This window comes from Quercus robur, chromosome 8, assembly GCF_932294415.1.
Source record: "Quercus robur chromosome 8, dhQueRobu3.1, whole genome shotgun sequence".
Classification (NCBI taxonomy): Eukaryota; Viridiplantae; Streptophyta; class Magnoliopsida; order Fagales; family Fagaceae; genus Quercus; species Quercus robur.
The window spans coordinates 39,754,293-39,777,626 of NC_065541.1; the positions used below are offsets into that span (position 1 = coordinate 39,754,293).

Sequence of the window (23,334 nt, forward strand, 5' to 3'; positions counted from 1 at the left end):
CAGCAAAATTCATTGCACAAGCACAGCTGATCTGATCAAAACGGTGATTCATTTTGCACAAGCATAGCTATCTAATCAAAACGGTGCACTCTGTTCAACGATCTGATCAAAACGATGATTCATTACACAAGCATAGCTATCTAATCAAAACGGTGCGCTCTGTTCAACGGCTATTTTCGCATTCTCTTCAGCTTTCTTCTTTTCTCTCAACTACCATGGCAGAATGTCTACAAAGCTCTTCAATGCTCCGTCCAAATCTGCTTCAATGACTTGCACCTATCCACCAACCCTAAAACCATCAAAACAAAGCACACACAGTAATTGCAAACCCATTACATGGAACGCGCTTACCTGATCCCCTCTGTTCTTCCTTCGCTCAAGCTCACCTTCTCTCTGCTTGGGACATCGTTGCCGCCATTGTGGTTCTTTGCATTCACGGATAAGTTGTGTCTAACGTCTCATGCATTTTGATCTGTTGGTGTGTGGTTATATTATTTTCCATGAGGCTTCATCAATCTGTGGTTTTTTGTGTTCAACGTTTGTGTGTGATTTTTTTGTGTTTTCCATGACACTAGTATGTGGGTTTCTCCCTCCTTCGTGTAATTTTGTGTGTTTCTCTTCCTACCTTTGTTGTATTTGGATATATGTGACTTTACTTTACATTTTTTATGTGGGCATGCCTAACTGATTTATACAATGCACACGAACTGTTTGTTGAAATGCCTTAATGAGTATAGAAGGAAGTTGTAACAAAAATGGTTAAGGGAAAATCGAAGGACGGTGGTAATGATCCGAGAGTTGATTGGAAAGAACTTAAGGAACTACAAGCTTTTTGTGAGTTCTGTGCTGTTCAAGTCCTAGAAGGCAAGAGGGTCGGAGGATTTTTTACCAAAACTGGGGTTGATGCAGTGATTAAGTAATTGGGTGACATGGAAAAAGTGGTGACTCACCTGCAAGTTAAAAACAAATGGGATCATTTGAGAAAACTGTGGAAGCAGTATAATGAGTGTTTTGACAATGAGACTGGGTTGGGTATTGATGCTGGAATTGGGATGCTTGAGGCCAGTGATGAGTGGTGGACCCGAAAGATTGCGGTTAGTTCACTTTACATAATTGTGAAAACCTTTACTGTCTACAACTATATTGTGTTCTAACTACTGGTTGTCCACATGTAGGTATGTCTCAATGCAAAAACCTTAAAAAAAAAAAGGTTTTCCGAATCGTGACTCCATGGATATCATGTTTGGAGGCACGGTTGGAACGGGGAAAAATACATTCTGCATGAGTGGTCAAATACCAAAGGAAAGCACTGAAGGATCTGGGGACTCCGCTGATAGCATAGAATTTGTTGACCCTCAATGTGAACCCTTTGTGAATGTTGACCCAATGGAGGTTGAAGGTCCATCATCCTCGAGGGCAAGACCAGCAGTGAATAAGGGGAAAGGCTTGGCAACTAGTGTCCACATTTTCAAGCCAATTTGCAAGAAACCAAGAAAAAAGCGTTCAGTTGTATAAGAGATGTCCAACTCTTTGAAAAGCATCTCAGATGTTATTGTTGAAAGTAGAAGTGTAAGTACTCATACACCATTTGCTTCTACAGCAACTACTGAGGTTAAAGCAATTCTGGACATGGTGTTGAGTCTTCCTAAAATGCAATCGGGTGATCACCTTTATCTATTCACCACCTTTTTCTTTATGGAAAAAGTAAAGGGTAGGCACATATTTGCAGCACTTGGCGATAACAAGGATGTCCAGCTGAAGTGGCTAGAGAGGTAGTACCAAAGGCACCCTGAATATCATTTTTCCTAAAGGAAAGGGGATTGTCTCGATAGGGTTGCTTAGGCTTGGTGTTGTAGTGATTGGATTTTCAGTGTTGTACTCGTTACACTATTTTTTTCTTTTTTTTATTGGTAGAAACTATGCTTACCATGGGTGTGTATGTAAGACAATGGTTACTAATTCATTGTCATGTAGTGTATGCTTACATGTTCCTTTGCTTGTTGCATTTTCTCTTTTTCTGGTGAGTTTTGAAACTAGTAAAACTTTTTCTTTATTTTTTTAAGGTTTCTGTTTAGTATCATACTCCTATTGAAAAAGGTTACCTAACTTCATTTGGATAGTGGCTTATAGTTCTTGTCATCAACTCTGTAGTGCTATGCATTTGATATGGTCTCTAATGTAGGATGGCCCTCTGGATTGGAATGCTTGGACAATGTAAGTTACTTAGAGTAGTTTAGGAAATGCAAACTCTTCAAGAGACACACTCTTGGTATGATACCTATCAGGAAAGTGTTCATTCAATGCTCCAAAAACTGATTATAAAGTAGTAGGCTTGGTACATTTGTAGCCATCAAGGTAGGCTGCTATTGGTTGGCTGGTTTGTTGCACTTATTTCTCTTTGATTAGCTTACAATAAAAACTTTCTAACTAAATTTTCAGTTTTCAGCAAAATAAGTTGTATCCAAACGGACCCTAAGTCTTTCTTCTCCTTGTCGAATCTGTCAGGTGTTTGATCACCTAGTAGACCTTGTCGTGTTTAGAGTTTAGACCGCATGGTTTCATTCACCAATTTTTTGTTGTTGAAGGTTTTCAGAGAGAGAGAAAGAGTAGTAGTTGCTTTGTTTAAGAGAAGATTTGTGTTTTGTTTAGTGGGTTTAGGAGGATAATTTTTCCAAATAGCATAAATTTAGAAAATATTTAGGATAAAAGTGTCTGGTCAAACTTATTTAGTTAGAGCATTCACAATGATGGTGTCAAATTACTATATTGCTATTTTTAACAACCAACCCAGCAAAAATGAAGTTGCAATGAAGGTGCTATTGCTAAATTTTTTAGCAATTGAACTATAGTAAATTGCCATTTATGGCAGTCCACTATAGCTCAAAGTTAAACACATAAATGAATATTTTATTCCTTCTTTCATACTTTAATTAAAAAGTACATTTCTCTCTCTCTCTCTCTCTCTCTCTCTCTCTCTCTCTCTCTCTCTCTCTCTCTCTATTTTTCTTTTCTCTTTCTTCACCTAGTGTCTTTAGTCATTCTCTTCCTTTGATTTTTTTTTCTCCTTTCTTTCTCTAGCGCCTACTCACCCAACCTCCGAACAGAAGCCCCAAGACTGAAGCCGCTAAACCTAAGCCCCAACTTGAAGCTCATAAAAAGGCCATCATTGACATGCAGCAGCCCACCACCACCACCACCATCTTCTCCTTCTCTCTCTTTGATGTTTTCAATTTTGGTTGATTTGGTTTTTGTTGGCTATTTTTCTTTTCTCTTTCTTCACATAGTGTCTTTAGTCATTCTCTTCCTTTGATTTTTTTTTCTCCTTTCTTTCTCTAGCGCCTACTCACCCAACCTCCGAACAGAAGCCCCAAGACTGAAGCCGCTGAACCTAAGCCCCAACTTGAAGCTCATAAAAAGGCCATCATTGACATGCAGCAGCCCACCACCACCACCACCATCTTCTCCTTCTCTCTCTTTGATGTTTTCAATTTTGGTTGATTTGGTTTTTGTTGGCTTTGGTTGGATTTAGTTGTGGTAGCAGTGGGTGGGTTATAGGTGTTTGTGGCAATGATGGTGGGTTGCAGGGGCAGTGGGTTGCTCGGTTTTGTGGCAGTTTTGTGGTGGTTGTTGAGGTGGGTTTGTGGTGGTGGTGGTGGTGTTGGTGGTTGTTGTTGTTGTTGTTTCTTTTTTCTTAAATCAGAGTTATGATGTAGGCTAGTTATGGTTGTGGTAGTAGTTGGTGGTTGGTTATGGCAGTGGGTGGTTGTGGCAAGGTTGGATCGATGGTTGTGATATGAGGGTTGTGGGTTTGTGATTTGGTTTTGCCCGGGGTTTTGATTTTTGGGACTTGTGGGTGGCAGTGGTGGTGGTGGTGGTTGGTAATGGTTGGCAGAGGACGTGGGTTTGTTCATGCTTCATAGAAAGAGAGAGAGAGATGGAAGAAAAGAGAAAGAATAAAACAATAATAAAGGAAGAATATTTAAATGAAAGTGGTAAAAATATAGAACCATTGATGTTGGGTATATTATAAAGTGGGTTGTAAAGTAGTTTTTTGAGTTGTTTAAAACTAAAATTTTTAGCTCCATTACTATGAATGCTCTTATGTAGCACTTTTTTAGAACTCAAGCTTGTCAAACTCAAGTTCCAAGTGAAAATTGAGTTTACTAAACTCAATTTCCAAGTGTTATGTTTAATCAGTTACCATAATGCTTGAAACTCGAGTTTGGTAAACTCAATTTCACTTGGAACTCAAATTCCAAAAAAGTGTTACATAACTACATAAGTTTTGCAAGATATTTTTTCCTAAAATTATGTTATTTGGCAAAAAAGGCCAGTTTCAGATCTTTTGGTTTCAATTTTCTAGGGAGGTGGATGGGGGTTTTTACACTAAATTATTGGAATGGTAGAAAACGGATCCAAACCCATGGAAAACAATGATTTGATTTACTGGAGATTGGTTTGGGTGCTTTGGATTGCTCAAGATTGGTTTGTGTTTTGATTTATAATTTTTTTAGTGTTTATTTGGGATTTTTTTGATATATTTGGGAAAATGTTGAATGCCCAGAAAATTAGAAATATTTTAAAAGAAAAAATATTTTATGCACTTTTTTTATAAAAAGTTTATGTAATCTTTGAATTTTAGAGCATTTGTTTTAGTTATATATGATAGTGTTATACACATGCCATAGTTTTATTGGATCAACTAACATACAAGGCAAGTTGATGTGGCACTTAACGGACACATCAACACTTTACTGATAGAAGGGCTGCTAATCAAAATAGTATAGTCATTATACATTTAGCCCTCGTTTTGGCGTCACCATTGTTTAGTTGGTGTTACCTAAGGTTGTCAAAATCGAGATTCTATGTAGGATCGTGGGAGGTAGGTGGGATCGTGGATTGTAGGATCGGATCATGAATTGTAAGATCCTACATTTTTTCAGATTTAGAGCAAAAAACACATTGACAATGACTTTGTATGTTGAATAATCATATAAATTGTGATTTTATCCATTTAAAAAAAAAAAAAAAAAAAAAAAAAAAAAAAAAAAAAAAAAAAAAAAAAAAACAACAACAACAACAACAACAACAACAAAAATTTGCATCATATGATGCAATTTGCATGTCATGCATTGTTACGTCTATACTAACGAAACAAATATATCTATGTTTTGACTCAATGTATCTAAAGAGTTCAAAAAAATTTTAATTGGCAACCAAATACCAAAATATTTATCAACATAGATGGAAATATTTTCCAAGTTCCAAGTTTAAAATCCAAAATAAGTTATCAAATGGAAACTAGCTAATTAAAATATGAAATCCAATGCAAGATGAATATTAAGGTGAAGTGAACATATTCCCAATCTAGGGTTCTTATAACCACTATCCTAATCTTCATCATCCAATTCATCATTTATGTATCCATTGTATACTACAAAAGAGATCATGATAGAACTTCACACTCAGCTATTCAAGTTATACTACTCAGCAACAATTATTGAGCATGCTAAAAAAAAAATCAATCAATTAATCAATATACAAATACAAGCATACTAATAAAATTATATATAAGAAAAGCATTTCAATGATATTAGAACACAATTTAGTAGATTGATCAAACAAATTTAACAATATTATAGTGTAAAATGTAGCAAAACCAATATAATCTCTTCATTTAGAAATGATGAAGTATTCCTTCATTTTGATTACAAGTAAACTAGAAACTAGAAAAAATTTGCTTAAGTTAACATATTTATATATATAAAAAAAAGTCATACCATCACAACATAGAAAAAAAAACACTTAAAACTTCATTAAAACCAAAAATTTATCCCAAAAAAAAAAAAAACACAAAAACTGATGTTTTGGTAGGATCCCATATGATCTTACATACGATCCTACCATTTTTATGATCTTAAATGTTTTGATGAGGTGTGATCGTAAAATCATGCGATCCTATGATCTAAATCGTGATTTTGATAACTATGGTATAGTGCTAGTTTCAATTGTTGCTAGCCTTACGTATACTCTTTTTGATAAATAAAAGTTTCTACCATTTCTCCAAAAAAAAAAAAGAATATTCTTCCCTCTCCTTGTTTGGGAGTTTTAATAGAGGGAATGAACTTTCCATTCTCTTATTTGAGAGTTTAAGTGGGAGGGAATGGAATGGGTATAAGGGAACACTCATTCCTCTATTCCTTTAAAATCTTAAATTTTTATTCCCTTCGAAATTGAGAGGAATGAGAGGGAATGAAATTAGATTTAATGAATTTTTTTTTTACTAAAACTCTCAAAATACTCTTTTATATATATATATATATATATATATATTCAATCCTTTATTTAAAAATAGAGGTTAAATAGTAAAGTTTAAAATTTTGAAACTTTAGAGTGTGAAATTTAAATATTCCCAAACTTCAGGGTGTGTTTTACATTTTACCTGTGGGAGGGAAGGATCTGAACACAATCTAGAGTCCATGGGCCCAGCCCGAGGATGGGCAAAGGCCCATTCATGCGCCAATTTAGGCTCGACACGTGGACTAAAGTCCGAGGAAGGAAGATATAAAGACCACTCTAATCTAGACTTGACATGTGGACAAAGGTCCGAGGATGGAAAATGAACAAACCCATCGTCTAAGGAGCTTGAGGAACAAATGCACCTCAGGATTGCCTCATTTGACCACTTGCACCAAAAGATAAAACACCGTGGAAGACATCATAGACGTGCAAGTAAAGAAGAGAGAAAATATCTGGGGAAGGTAGCTATCACCTCCACATGCAATGCATTGTACCAACTTAGTTGGCCGCATTAATGAGGAAAAGACACCTGAATAATAGTTCCACAGCTCACAACACTCTCTACCACCTCCAGCAAAGTCCTGATGGGACAAGCATCCCAATTACTACCCATAGATGTACAGATGGAGAGTTCAGATGCATTAGGAGAGACTATATAAGGGAAGGGGCTCCCTCTAGAAAGGAGGTTGGAATAATAGAATTTGAACAAGAGGGAAGAGAGTATCAACTTGTATTAAGATTTGAGCAAATAATATATGAACATTGCATCCTCTGACAAGCTCGAGAAAGAGTTTATACTTGTTTTGTGTTTATTTTCATCGTATTAAGAGTCACGACTTCATTGATTTCATACTTGGATCATGCAGGGTATTATAGTTGACTTAGTAAGCCCACTCTCTTATAAATTAATTGTGTTTGGCTTGAAATACCTAGTACTACTATTCTAAGTGTGGCCGAAGGCCATTTTTGTGCTCTTACATTACCCCTTCAAGAATTGTTGCTTTATACTTTAAAATCATTTAAACTAAAAATTTTAAAATATAGAGAAAAATTAAAATCCAAAACTTCTTTCTAAGGGCCTGTTTGGATATCACTTATTTTGCTGAAATTGAAAACTTATTGTTGAAAGTACTGCAAAGAAAGGTAAAAGTTAGTTGAAATAGTACAGTGAGGCCCATGAATAGTACCAAAAAGTGCAGTGGGGCCCATGAATAGTAACAAAAATAAGCTGAATAGTGAAATAATTTTCATTTTTCATTGGTATCCAAACGGAGGTTAAGCATGCATTTGGGAAGGAATTATAAATTAAAATTATTCCACTATTTAGTTTTTTTTTACTATTTATGAGTCTCACTGTACTTTTTAACATTATTCATGGACTCCATTATACTATTTCAACTAACTGTTACTTTTATCTACCGTACTTTCAGCAATAATTTTTTAGTTTCAACAAAATAAGCGGTATCCAAACACATCTTAAGTAAGATGAAATATTGCGTCATAAAGTCATTTTTTCCAAAATTTTCAGCACAAAAACGAAAAATAAAACAAAACTAAAAACTAAAGCTAAAATTATCTTTTATATATATATATAAACTAAAATTAAAATGGGTATTGGTAGGATCCGATAACATTTATCGGGTCAAGATCCGAATTCTTCAAACCCCTGTTCGTCCTTAGATAATGGCAAAAACCCTCTCTATAGTCCCAATCCACCATGTCAATGACTCTTCCCACACTCTCATCTCCAAATGCCTCACTCAAAATCACTCCCTTTTCTCACCTCAGAATTAAAACCTATGTCCAAGCCATTCCATTTCGCTCATTACCAACAAAACCCCCATCTTTTGGCCCCATACCAAGCCAAAATTTTCATGGGTTTTCCGGGAAGAGACTGGGTTTTGTGTTTGAGAAAAAGTTGGACTTAAAGGTTTGTGCTAGTGCAGGGAATGTTAGCGGTGGTGCTGAAGATGATGAAGAAGCTAAGAAAGAGGCTCGAGGGGAAAGCACTATGCCAGAGCGGTTCAGGTACTTGACCAAAGAAGCTCCTGACCCACCACTCAGATGGCCTTTGTTTGTAGGTAAATTCTAACTCTTTCACTTTCTTTTTTTCTTTCTCAATTGGGTCCTGTTCAACTTGGTGCGTGTTTAACTTAACAATAAAAAAGAAAAGAAAATCTGGGTCTGATCCAAGTATTGATCTTGGGTTGAGTTGGGTTTTCCATTACCTATAAATGTTGAGCAACATAAAGCTCGATTTTCGTTTTTGTTTTATCATTTTGCCTGACTGTCTTAGCTTATAAACAGAGGATAAATGTTTGGAAATTTACTTTGTGCTTTATTTGGTTGTGGAGAAATGAATGAAAAGGAACGGAAGCAAAGAAGTTTCAAGTTTGTTTATTATTTTTCATGTAGTGTGGCTTTTAGTGTTATTATACTTGTGCATGAACTAATTGTGGGAAACTGGGTATCAATATCGTAGCTGAGTATTAAGGATTATTTTATAGTAATACGATTGTTTTTGTACTGGATTAATGTGTCTATTTCATTACTCCTTTTTAATAATTGTATGTCATCATGGTTCTTTACATGCTATGAGTACTCAAAATGGAGTCTTTTTTTTTTGAAAGTTAAGTAAAATTTCAATATTGAAATCAAACATTTTGTAAGCAAAAGTGGAAAACAATAAGCCAATTTCACCTAAGAGATTATGGGAAGAAGTTTGTAACTGATAAACTGCATGCTTCTTGTAGAGGGATGGAAGAAATGTAGTTGAAGAGAAGTGTTTTTGTGAGGGAGATTCCTGCACCTAATTACCATTTTTTCATGGTTCTATTTCCTGCGTATCTTTGCGGAATCGTATGATGTGAATTATTTTATTTAAATGCACTAGAACTGATGAGGTTCCTGTTTTGCTGAAATCTTTAAAGGTGTAAATTTTCCGAGTGTTCATGAGCTGTTTTGGATAATTTCTGTGTGATATAAACTGCCAATAAGCTCTAGCTCAAAATGGTATCTCCTCCTTTTGTAAGACCAAGGTGGAGGGTGGCTTGTGGGTTCAAAACCCACCGGTGCATGTATGTAACTTACCAACCAAATTTTTCCATACTAAATTATTCTTTAAAGAATATTTTCCTTGACATTGTAGTAAAAGAGGCTGCCTAGCTTGCATACATTTGCGCACAAACACAGAGGCATGGACTCACTCTTAGATAGAGGCCAAAAGCCTCACTTGGGTTATGCTTAAGCGAGTAGTGGGTTTGTTGCTTGTTGGAAGGGCCAGGCCTGGTAGACATCATCTGGCGGATTTGTGAGGGGCATTTCTACTATGTGTTATGTGGACTTTTTGGAGAGAACGAAACTACTTGGGTTATTTTTGTCACGTTCCTTGTATGATTAGATGGCTGATTTGATTGGATTGGTTATTCATTTTCTTCGCTTGACGAGTTTAGATTTATGTAATTTTAGATGGTTTTTTGTAGTTGCCCTAGTATACTGCCTGTGTACATTGGAAGCATGTTTCTCTTCTTTTTAATATAACTTTTTAAATTAGTGATAAAGAAATAAACAACTTGTTTTACTTGCTTAAAATATTCAGTGAATTTTGTTTTTTGTTTTTTTTTCAAAGAAATAAAATGCATATGCTGCTGACTAACTCATACTTACTGTCGATTATTATGCAGCCCTCGCTTTCCTCGTCTATGCATGGAGGGCAGTCTTGTTTGAACTTTCTAATTGGCGAAAGGCTGCACTTGGTATTGTTAGTTTTGTGGGATACCTCTTCAAACTTGCCCTGGCTCTCGTATTCCACTTCATTGGTGATCCCATAACTTCAATAATTAGATGTATTGAGACTGCTCTCTATGCCATTCGAGCTCTCCATTCTGCCATAGTGGCATATACACCTGTCCCAGAGTTGACCACAATTATCCTACTGGCATCAGCTGTTCTTGCCATTGCAGAAGTTGCTTCTCCCAACTCTGTAAACAGCCAAACTCATCTTCTCACAGTATCTGGCCTAATTGGGTATGCAGCTGTGTGTGGTTACATCTTGGAGCCATTCTTCTGGACCCTTCTTTTGTTGTTATATGGTTTCTCACGGTTTGTTAAAAAGAAAGATAATGTTTCATCTGCATTGCCTGTTGCGGCTGTGCTGGCTGCAGTTGGAGAACCTTGGGTCAGAGTTCTGGTAATAGCTTCATATCTGGCTCTTTCTATTTCTCACCATTCAAAAAAGGTTTCCAATGGAAAGGAAGAAGTGGAAGTTGTAATGGCAAATAGGAGGCTTCCAATGCCGTTGCTGGTTGCAGCCTTTACCATTGGAATCCATCTTGCTGCTAAGTGGGCTGGGTACCGGCACTTGACATGGAAGATAGTCTGAGCATGATAACTTGACTTGTGCCTACATAGGTTTTGAGGAATGTTGCCCTTGTACATTTTTGAGTTGGCTTGTGTGAGGAATTATTGTGGTGGCAATCAATATAATTTTCATTCTTTTCAATTCATTAGTAATCTTTCCATGTCGATGGGTAGAATAGAATGGTGACTACAATTTCTTGCTTATGTTGTTCCCCTTCTTTCTTCTTCCTTCGTGCAGGTTAGGATTCAAAGATTATGCAAATGTGATAAAATTAGATAATTTGTGGCATATAGTAATGGTTTCAAAGTCATCTGCAACTACAATTTTACTGGTATCTCAACTGCCGGTAGATGGCCATGGATCTGCACTCTTTGCATGGAAACTTTGACGAGATAGGTCTATAATTTAGAAACTATTTATTGAAAATTGTTTCCTGTTGAAATTTTCTCAATCACAAAAAAGTTTCCCCAAGTTAGATATAAGGGCTGTCTTGTTTCTAATAGGGACGATGATGGGGAAAGCTGAAATCTGAATAGAGTTTATGCACACAATCAGATGAGATTTTCATTTGACATAATGCATTCAGCGAATAAATGAAAAAGTATTTACATTCATAGTTGTCAGTATCGTATGATAGGTATCGTATTGTGTGTAAAAAGTTTCGTATTGTATCGGCGTATTGTAAGTGCTCATGAATCGTACGATACAATGTGCATATCGTATGAATCGAATCATAAAATCGTACGATACACAAATGCTTTAAAATGAGATTTTTTTTGTTAAAATTTGTACTTTTATTTGAATCTAACAAGCTGTTAGACTCGTTTTTAACACAAAATTATTAGTTTACTTAATTTAGCTTACTAAAATAATATATTCATAAGTTTTTTTTCCTCTCTCCTATAATGGGACTACACAGTATACACTTACCCTTCAATATTTACAAATTTGTTTTATATACTATGAATAAAATATTAATTGACAATATAATTTTTTTTATCGTTATTTTTATAAGTCCAAGAAACTAGAAAGCTAAAAAAAAATTTATAAAAAAATTATTAAAATAAAAAGAACAAGAAGAGATAGTAAGGGGCTGTTTGGATTGCCAATTCTCATAACTCAATTCTAAGCTTTCATAACTCATAATTCAAAAATGGTGGGACCCATAGCAAAAAGGTTGTTTGGCAAACGATAACTCTATTTCCATCACTCAATTCTCTGATTTTTGAGTTATGAGTTATGGAAACTAAAAACAACTAAAGATTGTTTTCAGTTTCCATAATTCATAACTCAATGGTAATATTGTAATTAAACGCACATAGGGGACCTATAGCTGCAACTTTTGACCACCTTTTGACTTTTTTTTTCACTTGTTCGGTCTTCAATTCTGGGTTTTATTTATTATTTTTTTTTTTTTAGCTTCGGTGAGTTTGGGTACTGGAAAAAAAAAAAAAAAGTTGCACCGGCTGACAGGTATGGGCCCACAAATAGTGTGAAAAATATTGAGTGATGGAAATTGAGTGATGATGCCAAATGAATGTGAAAAATTGAGTGATGAGTAATGAGTGATGGAAATTGAGTGATCAAAATATCGAATCCAAACAGCCCCAATGTTAATGGCGAATGACGATGAAGAAAATTTTAATGAAGAAATAAGTTTGCAAAATTATAAGCATGATGATAGCATTGACTTAGATGGGGTTGATTAGACAATTTGATGAATATGATGAAAATAAATAATTATTTTTGGGTCATTTGAAATATATTACAACTTTTTTTTTTTTGGATAAAATATATATTATCATTTTTGAATTTAAGTAATTTGAATGTGTATGTTATAAATATATGCTAGTTTGATTTTTTTAGTTAGCTTGTTAAATATTATTACACAAGTGATGAATAAATTAGTCATTAGTTGAATATATTCAAAATTTATAATGAATATACCTTATATATATATATATATATATGTATATTTATAATTTTTTATTAATTTTATTATGTGCTTGTGTATCTTACGATACACAATACGGAAAAATTAAAAATCTATTCACGATACAATTCACGTTTTGATAACTATGTTTACATTCTAGTCAGCAATGCCTATATTCAAATAAAAATTCCCGGAATTTATATCATGTTTCATATTAATTAGGTCATAAATTTAAATTTTATTAATTAAAATCCCAAATTTATGAAACTATTTTAATTTGAAGCATCAGTTTATTTTTCTGATATTCTTGATGGTAAGGAGGAATAGAAAAACAAGAAATTGTGGATAAAAATTTTACGTCTTCCATTTTCTAACATAGAAGAATCATTTTCATTTTCTTAATCTAAGCAAAATTTTCTCTCTAAATAAAGGTTTATTTATTACCCTATGTGTTTTAATGTTTTATGTCCATCAAATTGACTTATGAATAACTTTCAGGTAAAATGTAGAGTTTTATTAATAGATTTCTGCTTCGTCTTGCTGTATTATTAGTTATTACCCATAATAATGGATATGAATAATGAAGATGGGCACAAACATTAAATTGATTTTGTGGTGTGGTTGTTAGGCAAACCAATTGTGCTGCCCACGGCTTATCTACTTAAGCTCTTTTTTTGTAATGGTTTTAGGGCCCTTCTCACTTTGCTCTTCAATCTTCTAGCCCATGTCTTAGAGGCAAAGAAGCTTGATGGATCAAACTGTTGATGTAAACGGAATAGAACTATGTAAGAAATAAAATCAAAATTCTGAAATTTCATATGTAAAATCTAAACACTCTCAAATTTTAAGGGTGTAGTTTGCAATTTAACCCCAAAAAAAAGAAGAAAAAAAAAAAAAAAAAGAGTTACAGCTTTCCCCATCATCTGATCTTAGCGAATGGGCTGTGAAAGGTATTTGGATTCTAGATGTAAGTGGATTTTGAGTCCAAAATAGCAATTCAGTCAATTTATGTGAAGAAATTAGAGCTAATAATGGGCCGGATGGTCCTACTTGTACTGGGCAAAGCCCGTCTTCATTGGAGTGAGCTTGGACTTGGTCTCTCCCTCAGTTGCACTAGCTGGGCCTAATCATTGTTTGTTGAAACCCGGCCCGAACCCGGACAAAACAACCTACTACTGCCTCTTGAGAGCTGTCTAGGGTTTTTATAACTTTCATCCCAGAACGCCTATATAAACAAACGCAAGCTCCTCTAAATTCTCACGCAACCATTCTCTCAACTCTCTCAATAACACAACAATTTTCATTCTCAGCCAGCCTCAGCTCTAGAATTAGGGTTTTCAACTCTCTCACCGTCTCTCTCTCAATTTCAAAATTCGCTCTAGCAGTGTTAGGGTTTCGTTTTCGGCATATATAGCACGCACGATGCACAACCCCGGGCTTCTCTGAAATTCAACAATGACGATGAAAGCCCCAATCATCGTGCCAAAACCACTGTCGTCTAGTGTTGCAGTTTCGCCACTTTCTCTCCACGGCTTAGCTGTGTCAAAATGACGCCCACATCTAAATCTAAATCTCTCTCTCTCTCTTCATGTTCGAGTCTATTTTTTTTTCCCCCCAAAAAACGCTGTCGTTTTTATTGTAGTTTATGTTTTGCCTCAGCTACACCTTTAGCTTGTTTTCTCATTAAACATTAATGAAAACAAAGCTAGTCATGGAGGCAAATATTGATGTCGCGGTGTACACGTGGAGCATTTCTTTTTTCCTATAGTTTTGCCTCTAAAAACGTCCGCTATAGCTTTTTTTTTTCTTTTCTTTAATCTGAGATTCAAATTTTCAAATGCTTTTTCGGTAATTAGTTGTTAGATTTGAAATAGTTAATTAGTTTTATATTAGAATTAATGTTGGCGATGATTTGATATTTATCCGCGCTTCTGAGAGCAATCTATGAAGCATAAAAGGTAAAATAATGGTTGAATTTCTTAATATGAGCCAACTTATTTTAAAGTTTTGGTTTTAGAAAATACCCATATGCTAATTCTCTCTGTTTTAATGTACATTTATTTTGTATTTAGCAAATGTGATCTTTGTTGATAAATTGGCAGTGATGATGAAAATTTCAGCTTTAATGCCAGTTCTGCTTCAGAAAATTCTTGATTGATAGAGCTGTTTTGTGATCTGAGCCATTAAATACATATAATACCTTTAAAATATCTTGTTTGAAAACTGTTTCTCAAATTTGTATAACACTCTGTTTTTAAGACTATTATTTCCCAATTGATAGGTTCTGAGACTTTTGTTAAAAAGAATTTTCAATCTTGACCAAACTTCCTATTTTTTAGTTTAGTTTTGATGCTTTTATATAGATTAGATGCCTATGATGATCCAATCCACCTTGTTGAGGTGTAGTGGAGCCAAGATCCTGCCTAGCAGGGTGAACCTACTTGGTGAAGCTACACTAATAGGAAAGTAATGGATTTAGCTGAGGCTATAATTATATGTGAAATTAGTTTTCATTTTATGTCCCTTGTGTCAGTGTTTGTGATAGATGTGTTTAGTGTAATATATTGTGACTCCTTTGTTGACCTATGTAACTATTTTGATATTGATGTTCAGTTTTCTCCATTGTTGTAGTGTTTTGGAATTGTGTTTGTTATTTGGTTTATTACTTCATGTTACAATGTTTAGGCTGCCTTCAAGTTTTGTGTTTCATAAAATATAATCAGCCTATGATGTTTTTCAATCCAACTTGTTTGAGGGGCGTTGGATCCCAAGACCCTGTTCTACAGGGAGAACCTACTTGGTGTATCTGCGTTTTCCTTTGACTGAAACGATGTAAACTGAGGCGCTGGTTGAATTACTTTCTTCTTGTTTTCTTATTCAGCTGTCTTTGAATGTCTAATTTACTGCTTAGTTTGTGCCATCTACTTCTTGAACATATAGTGTTGTTGTTCGGTTTGTTATATATTGAGTTTTAACTATACTCATACCCTGTTGTGGGTATAGAGTCTGAAAAACTCAGACATTGTGTGTTGTCATCAGCTTCTTCTCCACATTCACGAGATTGGAGTTAAATAACAGCACTACATTCCAATTCTCTATTGAACCTAAATGTTATTTACATCAATACAAAATTTTGATAAATTAATTTTCCTAAATGGTGCTCTTCAATCATAAAACTGGTGAATGGACAGTTCAATTGTTATAGGAGGAATCGGTTTCTTACCAATTATTCAGTTGTTACTTCCCAACTGCTTATTTATATGGTCCAAAACGGATATTCATTCTATGTAACAATTGGCTTTTTGAGCAAGGCTGTATGGCCTCGGATGTGATAACATTGGAACGAGGAAAATTTCAGTGACCAAAAGAGCAGGAATTACTGATAATCAATGGTCCTCACTCACTACTGTCTAAATAATTCAACATATGACAGAGGGCAATGGTAGTCGGCTAGTCGAGTATCTTTTAGCTAGTAAAGGCTAGCTTTTCTTATTGATCAAGCACTTGCATGAGTCAGAATATGTCCATTCACATGGGCAGCAAGGTCTTATTAGATTTTAATTTTATTCATACATAGATTGATTTTCCTCGCGTTGTGCTGCCAATTGAACCTATCCTCCTTCCAAAAAAAATTGAACCTATCCTCGCTTTAGCCAACCCCGATGAATAGAGAGTGGGCCAGTTTTCTTATATGGTTTTTTTGAAGGTTACATCTCAAAGAGACCCATCAAAATTACCTTAAAAGTAGAACACACAACTTTGCTCACTGATCCCTTCAAAAGTCCCTCACTCCCTATTAATGACTACGGAGTAGGATCTCTACTTTTTTTGTGATTTAATATTTTATCTGCGCTTCTGAGAGAAATCGATGAAGCATAAAAGGAAAAACAATGGTTGAATTTCTTAATATGAGCCACTTATTTTAAAGTTTGGTTTTAGAAAATGCTATCTCTCTGAAATTTTTTATGCACATTTATTTTTGAGTTTAGCAAGTGTGATCTTTGTTGATTAATCGGCAGTGATGATGAAATTTTCAGCTTTAATGCCAGTTCTGCTTCAGAAAATTCTTGATTGATAGAGCTGTTTTATGATCTGAGCCATTAAATCCATAATATCTTTAAAAGCCTTGGATTTTAAAAATTGTTTCTCGTATCTTTAAAAGCCTGGATTTTAAAAATTGTTTCTCGTATCTTTAAAAGCCTTGGATCTGAGCCATGATGATTTTTCCATGTTTTTGAGGCTAGTTAGCTTCAAGCCCCTGTTTACACAGAGAACCTACTTGAGATTGCTATATCATAGTACGAAATTTCTGGATTATTCTGATATTTTCTATAAACAAAATTGTGTTTTGTAATTTAGAAATTTGTTTGTGTTTTCAATCTTAAGTCATACATTTATCACCCTAATTCCAAAGGTTAAAAACCCTGAAAGAGTAACTGAATTTAGGTCTATTAGCCTTTGTAATGTGATTTATAAGATTATTAGTAAAGTTATAGCAAACAGGCTTAAACCACTGCTTAACTCTGTTATCTCAAAAACACAAACTGCTTTTACAACTGGTAGGTTGATCATAGACAATGTCTTGATAGCGTTCGAATTACTACACCATAAGAAAACTAATTGCCTCGGGAAAAAAAGGTTTCATGGCACTCAAGTTCGACATGAGTAAAGTCTATGCAAGGATATTGAGGCAATGATTAGGAAATTTTGGTGGGGGCAAGAATAGAAGAAGAAAATTCTTTGGGTGAAATGGAGGTCATTGTGTTCCTTGAAATCTATAGGTGGCATGGGGTTTAGGGACTTTCAGTACTTCAACAACGCTTTATTAGCTAAGCAAGTGTGGCGGCTTTTTCACCAAAAAGATACCATTCTCTTTAGGGTGTTCAAATCGAAGTTCTTCCCAAGTGGGAACATTTTTGATGCTGTTGTACTCGCAAAATGCTCCTAATCATTGTTGTGTTGTATTCCTTCAGAACTAGACATATTCCTTTAGATTTCCAAAACAGATCCATGATCAGGCCAAGGCGGTTTGGAAATTTGAGGCTAGTTTTGTTGTGTTGTATAAGACCCAATTTCGAACATTCATGGATCTGTTTGAGGCGGTACTGGGCAGAGGATTAGTTTTCCACATTGCATGGTTCTCAACGACTGCTTGGAGCTTATGGCAGAGACACAATAGGCTTTGAGAAAAGCAACCTTCTTGGCCCCTTCACGAAGTTAGCTTGCGAGCGAAGAATATGGTAGTAGAATACTTTGAGATTCACAAGCATCCACCCAAGTTTCAAAGGAGAACTGAATCGACGCGTTGGCAACCTCCACTCGAAGGCTTGTATAAAGCCAATTTTGATGCAGCCTATTTTGGCAACTCGGGCATGGCAGGTATTGGAGTCGTTGTTCGCGACAGTGAGGGGGAAATTATTGCTGCCCTTAGTTAACAGATTCGTGAGCCTCATTCAGTGGATGCTGCTGAAGCATTAGCGTGTAGTATAGAGCAGTTTCTTTTGCAAGGGAATTAAGCCTCTTTTCTGTGATTGTTGAAGGTAACGGCATGCAGGTTGTTCAGGCAGTCACCAACAAGAGGGAGAACCTGACACTTTTTGGTCATGTGGTTAAAGAGATTCATGGCTCATGTTCTAGCTTTATTAAGATTAGTTTTCAACATGTTAGGAAGGAGGGTAACAATTTAGCCCATGCCCTTGCTTGAAGAGCAATTTTATCTGCTGACACTACTGTATGGGTAGAAGAACTACCCACTGATTTGGAGGATGTATTCCAATCGGATTTGTTTGATTTATAAAACTTTGCTTACCGGATTCTCAAAAAAAAAAAAAAAAAGTCTTAACCCAATTACCAATTTTTATAGTTTAGCTTTTATGCTTTTATAGATGCCTATGATGATCCAATCCACCTTGTTGAGGTGTTGTGGAACCAAGATCCTTCCTAGCAGGGTGAACCTACTCGGCTACACTTAATATGCAACTAATGGATTTAACTAAGGCTATAATTATATGTGAAATTAGTTTTCTTTTTATGTCCCTTGTTTTAGTATATGTGACGGATATGTTTAGTGTAATATATTTTGATTCCTTTGTTGACTTATGGAACCGTCTTGATATTGCTGTTCTGTTTGTTTTGTGTTTTAGCCTATGATGATTTTCAAAATGTTGTGCTCCTAGATTTAATCAAATTTGATAATTAAAACAAATAATTGTCATATATATATATACACACACACATACCGCAACTTTAACACAGTATCAAAAAGTTGAACCAAACTCATCCTAAGTTACTGCTTAGAGTTTGTGCAATCTACTTCATGGAACATGGCATTGTTGTTTGGTTTGTTATATATGTTGAGTTTTAACTATACTCATACCCTATTTTGGGTGTGTATATATATATATATATATATATATATTTTGAGAAACTTGTTGTGGAAATTGAGTCTGAAAAACTCAGACATTGTTTGTTGTCATCAGCTTCTTCTCCACATTCACGAGATTGGAGTAAAATAACAGCACTACATTCCAATTCTCTATTGAACCTAATTGTTATTTACACTAATACAAAATTTTGATACATTATGAAGCTATTAGAACTAGATTGGATTTTTCTATTTTAGTAGTAGTTAGACTAGCCAGCTCTAGTGCTTCTATGTTCAAATTGTTTTCTACAATCATGCCACTAAATTGATGCTTGCATTCACTAGAAAAAACCACATTAACCCAATACAGCTCCAACCCAACCATTTTTGCTACGAGGCATTTTTAGAACTTGAGTCTCCATTTCAAGGATCTTTTGCATTGACTTTGGATGCAATTCTTGTTCTCACTGCTCACTAGTAGAGCACCCACAACGATTCTCAATAATAAAAATCGAAAATCTGCGATTAAAAAAAATTGATAGTTATAATAGTAGGGGATATGATAGAAATGTTTAGGGAAAGATCATAATTTAGTTAGAAACATCAAGAGGTGTCAATTAATTGAACAACAAGGCTCATTGGATTGACATGGTATCATTTAGTTACGATCCAACAAATAACAAGTTATTGACAACTCTCAACTCATCATAATTCAAGATTGATGTATTTTCTAATCACCAAAATCCCTAGGGAAAGGAGTGTGATGAGATGTAGTACATAATATAAATACATATATAAAAACACATACATCTCGTCACGGGATTTTGGTGATTGAACAATGTATCACACCCTTAGGGATTTTTTGTCGCACATGTTTCAGAGGCTCTTATTTTTTTCCCCCTAAAGGTTAATAATTTTCTTTTATCATAATAATTCTAAGTTATTATTTCCTAAGGTTAATAATTTTCTTTCATCATAATTTGAAGTTATTATATTTTCACCCACAAACATATAAATCTCATCACACTCCTAAGCATTTTTGTGTATTTTTTTAGATTGGAAAATGTATTACTCCTAATTATGATGAATGAAAGTTATTAGCTTTTAGAAGAAGAAGAAGAAGAAGAAAAAAAAAAAAAAACTTCTAGCACTCTAGTATAATTAGAATTAAAATTTGTAGAATATAAGTCAAACCGAATGGTTTAGGAGCTATTGTGCATCAGTTTTCTGTGCTCAAGGAATTTTGAACACCAGTTTACTGTTTACTCTGGTCTAGTCTACAAGAAATAGAGCATGTAAGAATCCCACGATGGAAGTTGAGTTCTCCAATGAACCACCTAGGTAGAGCGAAGAGGAAGACGAGCTGGGGCGCAGCGTTAAGAAATTTAAAGAAAGTAGGGGTGCGAGGCAGTTTGTTCCTCCTCGAACTCTTGTCAACTATAAAGACAGTCTGGTAGGAGATATACCAGGTGCGTATGAGCAAACATTCAGATTTGAGAAAAAATTTGGGAAGATGGGGAAGATTCTGATACAGATGTTGAGCCACTAGTGGAAGGTATGGCAGAAGTGAAGCTTTCTAAGGCAACTAAAGCTCGTATCTGAGCTCCTTGGTCCAAAGCCTTGATAGTGAAAGTGTTTGGTAGGATTGTTGGATTCATCTACCTCACTTTCAAGCTCAATGCTATATGGAATCCAATAGCTACGATGGACTATGTGAATTTAGGAAAGGATTACTTCCTGATAAAGTTCTCAAACTCTAAAGACTATGACAAAGTTCTCCAAGGAGGGCCCTGGTTTATTGGGGAACATTTCCTAGCTATCAAGCCATGGGAACCTTATTTTAAGGCATCAGAGGCAAAATTGAATTCCATAGCTATATGGGTGAGGTTTCCAGAGTTGCCTATTGAATTTTATGATCTTGAAGCGCTCAAGGAAATTGGTAGTGTTATTGAATCAGTTCTCCGAGTTGACTCCTACACTACCACGAGTTCAAGGGGCAGTTATGCAAGGTTATGTATCCAAATTGATATGGATAAGCCCGTCATAACTTCAATTAAAGTGGGTAGATTAGTTCAACGGGTGATGTATGAAGGAATTTCAACTTTATGCTTTTGTTGTGGACACTTAGGGCATAAGCAAGAAATTTGTCCTTATAGCGTCAGGAAAATGGAGAAACCTAGAGAGGAGAATGTGGAAAAGATGAATAAGGAAAGTTAGGAGGATAGCCAGTTGGATCCTAACTATGGTCTGTGGGTGTTGGTGACAAGGAAGAAAAATCCAGTTAGGAATGGATGTGCTAGAATCCCTATGAAGCCTGACGTGGGAAAAGTAGATAATTCAAAAGGTAAATTGGTAATTTCCAGGACTAGATGGGACAGCATGGATGATGACACACCACAGGTATCGTTGGAAGAAGATTTGCTTGTCAATAAGGCTGCTACAACACATGAGAACTTGGTCCAACAACACCACGTGATGGTCATTCCCGAGGGTGAGAGTGAGGGAAACAAGTTACCCTCTCAAGTTAAACTAATGCATAGCGTTCAGAATGATGGGACTAGAGGTAAGGCTTCAGTAACTTCAAAATCCAAGAGTTTTAAAAACTTGGGAGTAAGAGGATCCAAAGCTCTTAAACGTTAGCTCTTTAACACACTCCACAGAGCTTCTTCCTCCAAGCATTCGCAGTCCAGTTTAGATGGAGACACAGAGATGGGTCTAAGCCTAATGCCTCGAATAGGATTGGTGATCTGTTACAGGGGCAAAAGTATTGTAATGGCAAACAAGATAATTGCGCAGATCCAAGCGGCTCCGACAAAAATATTGGGATGGTTCGAGGCGGAAATGAGCAAGGCCTGGAAAAATCTATTTCTGATCACTCCTTCAAGCATCAGAGAGGGCGATCTTCCAATGGATCATCCAGCGTAGGGGCAAACTCCCAATCAATGGTGGAAGTTCCTCACGGACACCCCACTGGTGTCTTGGGAGGATGCAGAGATGTTGAATAGGCAACGAAGGCCATTCGTAGTACCACACTTCGACGAATCGGGGTGGCTCATTCAGGAGAGGAGGTTGGTGGATTTCAGGGGGATGGCTTCATTGCACATGAGCAATCATCCAATGTTGAAACTAATTCAGATTCTTACTCCAATCCAAGTTTGCGACGTGCAAGTGTACTGCAAGGAGGATACGATGGGAATCTTGAAACACTTGATGATATGGAAGCCAAATTGGATAACCTCCAAGGACCTGTTGAGGAGGCTAGGGTGGAGTATGATAGATGCGGCTATGATGAATCCTAATCAAGTTGAGGTACCAATTGGTCAATCTGTTCAGATGAATATTTTGATGTGGAATTGTAGGGGTGCTCTAAACCCGGATTTTAAGAGAAGGATTTTTGAAATGGCTGTAAATCATCACCCTTCCATTATGGTTATTACTGAAACGAGAGTGGGAGGGGAGAGAGCTGAGAGAATTATTAAGGGGCTTCCGTTTGATGGTTTCATCACTACGGATACCATTGGTTATGCAGGGGGTCTCTGGATTTTGTGGAAGAAGGAGGAAGTTGAAGTTTTGCCCTTGGCCTCCACTGAACAAGAAATTCATGCCACTGTAAAGGTACGCTCCACTAACCTTTCTTGGTTAATTACTGCTATTTATGCTAGTCCGCGTTTAGCGGAAAGGAAAATTTTATGGTCTAACATTGTTAAAGTTAGTCAACTGCATAATCTTCCCTGGCTAATGGTGGGGGATTTTAATGAGGTCTTGTGTGGAGAAGACAAGTTTGGAGGAAGTCAAATAAATCTCAATAGGGCCATGGATTTTAAGGCATGTCTGGATACGTGTAGGTTTGTGGATTTGGGCTTTGCAGGGCCTAAGTATACGTGGTCCAATAAGAGGCAAATTACGGATCTAATTCTTGAAAGGATTGATAGGTGCTTTGCTAATTCTTTATGGAGAATCCTATACCCTGAGACTGTTGTAACTCATTTACCTAGAACCTTCTCGGATCACCATCCTGTTTTGATCGAGTTAAGTAGGCCCAATTCAAACCATTTGAGCAAGCCATTTCGGTTTCAAACTATGTGGATCACTCACCCCGACTTCCCCAGAATTGTCAGAGAAGCTTGGCTTGGGGATAATTCACTTTCTATGTCCATTTTGAATTTCACCACGAAAGCTAGGAAATGGAACCATAAGGTGTTTGGGAATTTGTTTGTTAGGAAGAGAAGAGTACTGGCCAGAATTGGTGGTGCCCAGAAAGCATTAGCTAATAGTCCCAATGATTTTCTTATTCGCCTTGAGAAGCAACTTATTGAAGAATATTCATCAATCTTGCTTCAGGAAGAAGAATTTTGGGCCCTAAAATCTAGGCTGAAT

The 23,334-nt window shown here is 35.8% G+C and overlaps 1 protein-coding gene and 9 non-coding genes across 10 annotated transcripts; all 10 read left to right on the plus strand.

Annotated features, from left to right (window-relative positions):
- Positions 1–7,926: 7,926 nt before the first annotated feature.
- On the plus strand, positions 7,927–10,805 carry LOC126695469 (uncharacterized). Its single transcript, XM_050392224.1, has 2 exons — positions 7,927–8,381; positions 9,984–10,805. Exons 1-2 carry the CDS (start codon positions 8,018–8,020, stop codon positions 10,679–10,681), a joined length of 1,062 nt encoding a protein of 353 aa, XP_050248181.1. The 5' UTR covers positions 7,927–8,017; the 3' UTR covers positions 10,682–10,805.
- Positions 10,806–14,008: 3,203 nt separating this feature from the next.
- Positions 14,009–14,155, plus strand: LOC126697965 (small nucleolar RNA snoR134). The gene has a single exon (XR_007646337.1). It is a non-coding gene; the product is annotated as a small nucleolar RNA snoR134 (small nucleolar RNA).
- Positions 14,156–14,495: 340 nt separating this feature from the next.
- Positions 14,496–14,585, plus strand: LOC126697962 (small nucleolar RNA U36a). Its single transcript, XR_007646334.1, has one exon. It is a non-coding gene; the product is annotated as a small nucleolar RNA U36a (small nucleolar RNA).
- A 101-nt stretch (positions 14,586–14,686) lies between these two features.
- On the plus strand, positions 14,687–14,779 carry LOC126698010 (small nucleolar RNA Z223). The gene has a single exon (XR_007646372.1). It is a non-coding gene; the product is annotated as a small nucleolar RNA Z223 (small nucleolar RNA).
- A 184-nt stretch (positions 14,780–14,963) lies between these two features.
- Positions 14,964–15,079, plus strand: LOC126698015 (small nucleolar RNA Z278). The gene has a single exon (XR_007646376.1). It is a non-coding gene; the product is annotated as a small nucleolar RNA Z278 (small nucleolar RNA).
- Positions 15,080–15,315: 236 nt separating this feature from the next.
- Positions 15,316–15,437, plus strand: LOC126698016 (small nucleolar RNA Z278). Its single transcript, XR_007646377.1, has one exon. It is a non-coding gene; the product is annotated as a small nucleolar RNA Z278 (small nucleolar RNA).
- Positions 15,438–15,578: 141 nt separating this feature from the next.
- LOC126697955 (small nucleolar RNA snoR97) lies at positions 15,579–15,681 on the plus strand. The gene has a single exon (XR_007646327.1). It is a non-coding gene; the product is annotated as a small nucleolar RNA snoR97 (small nucleolar RNA).
- Positions 15,682–16,421: 740 nt separating this feature from the next.
- Positions 16,422–16,509, plus strand: LOC126697963 (small nucleolar RNA U36a). The gene has a single exon (XR_007646335.1). It is a non-coding gene; the product is annotated as a small nucleolar RNA U36a (small nucleolar RNA).
- Positions 16,510–16,603: 94 nt separating this feature from the next.
- LOC126698011 (small nucleolar RNA Z223) lies at positions 16,604–16,696 on the plus strand. Its single transcript, XR_007646373.1, has one exon. It is a non-coding gene; the product is annotated as a small nucleolar RNA Z223 (small nucleolar RNA).
- Positions 16,697–19,018: 2,322 nt separating this feature from the next.
- LOC126697956 (small nucleolar RNA snoR97) lies at positions 19,019–19,121 on the plus strand. The gene has a single exon (XR_007646328.1). It is a non-coding gene; the product is annotated as a small nucleolar RNA snoR97 (small nucleolar RNA).
- Positions 19,122–23,334: the final 4,213 nt, after the last annotated feature.

Excerpts from the sequence above, each read along its gene's own strand:
- LOC126695469 (XM_050392224.1), top strand. The coding sequence starts at position 8,018 with ATGTCAATGACTCTTCCCACACTCTCATCTCCAAATGCCTCACTCAAA. Across the intron at positions 8,382-9,983 it reads CAGATGGCCTTTGTTTGTAG|CCCTCGCTTTCCTCGTCTAT; the intron begins GTAAATTCTAAC and ends ATTATTATGCAG.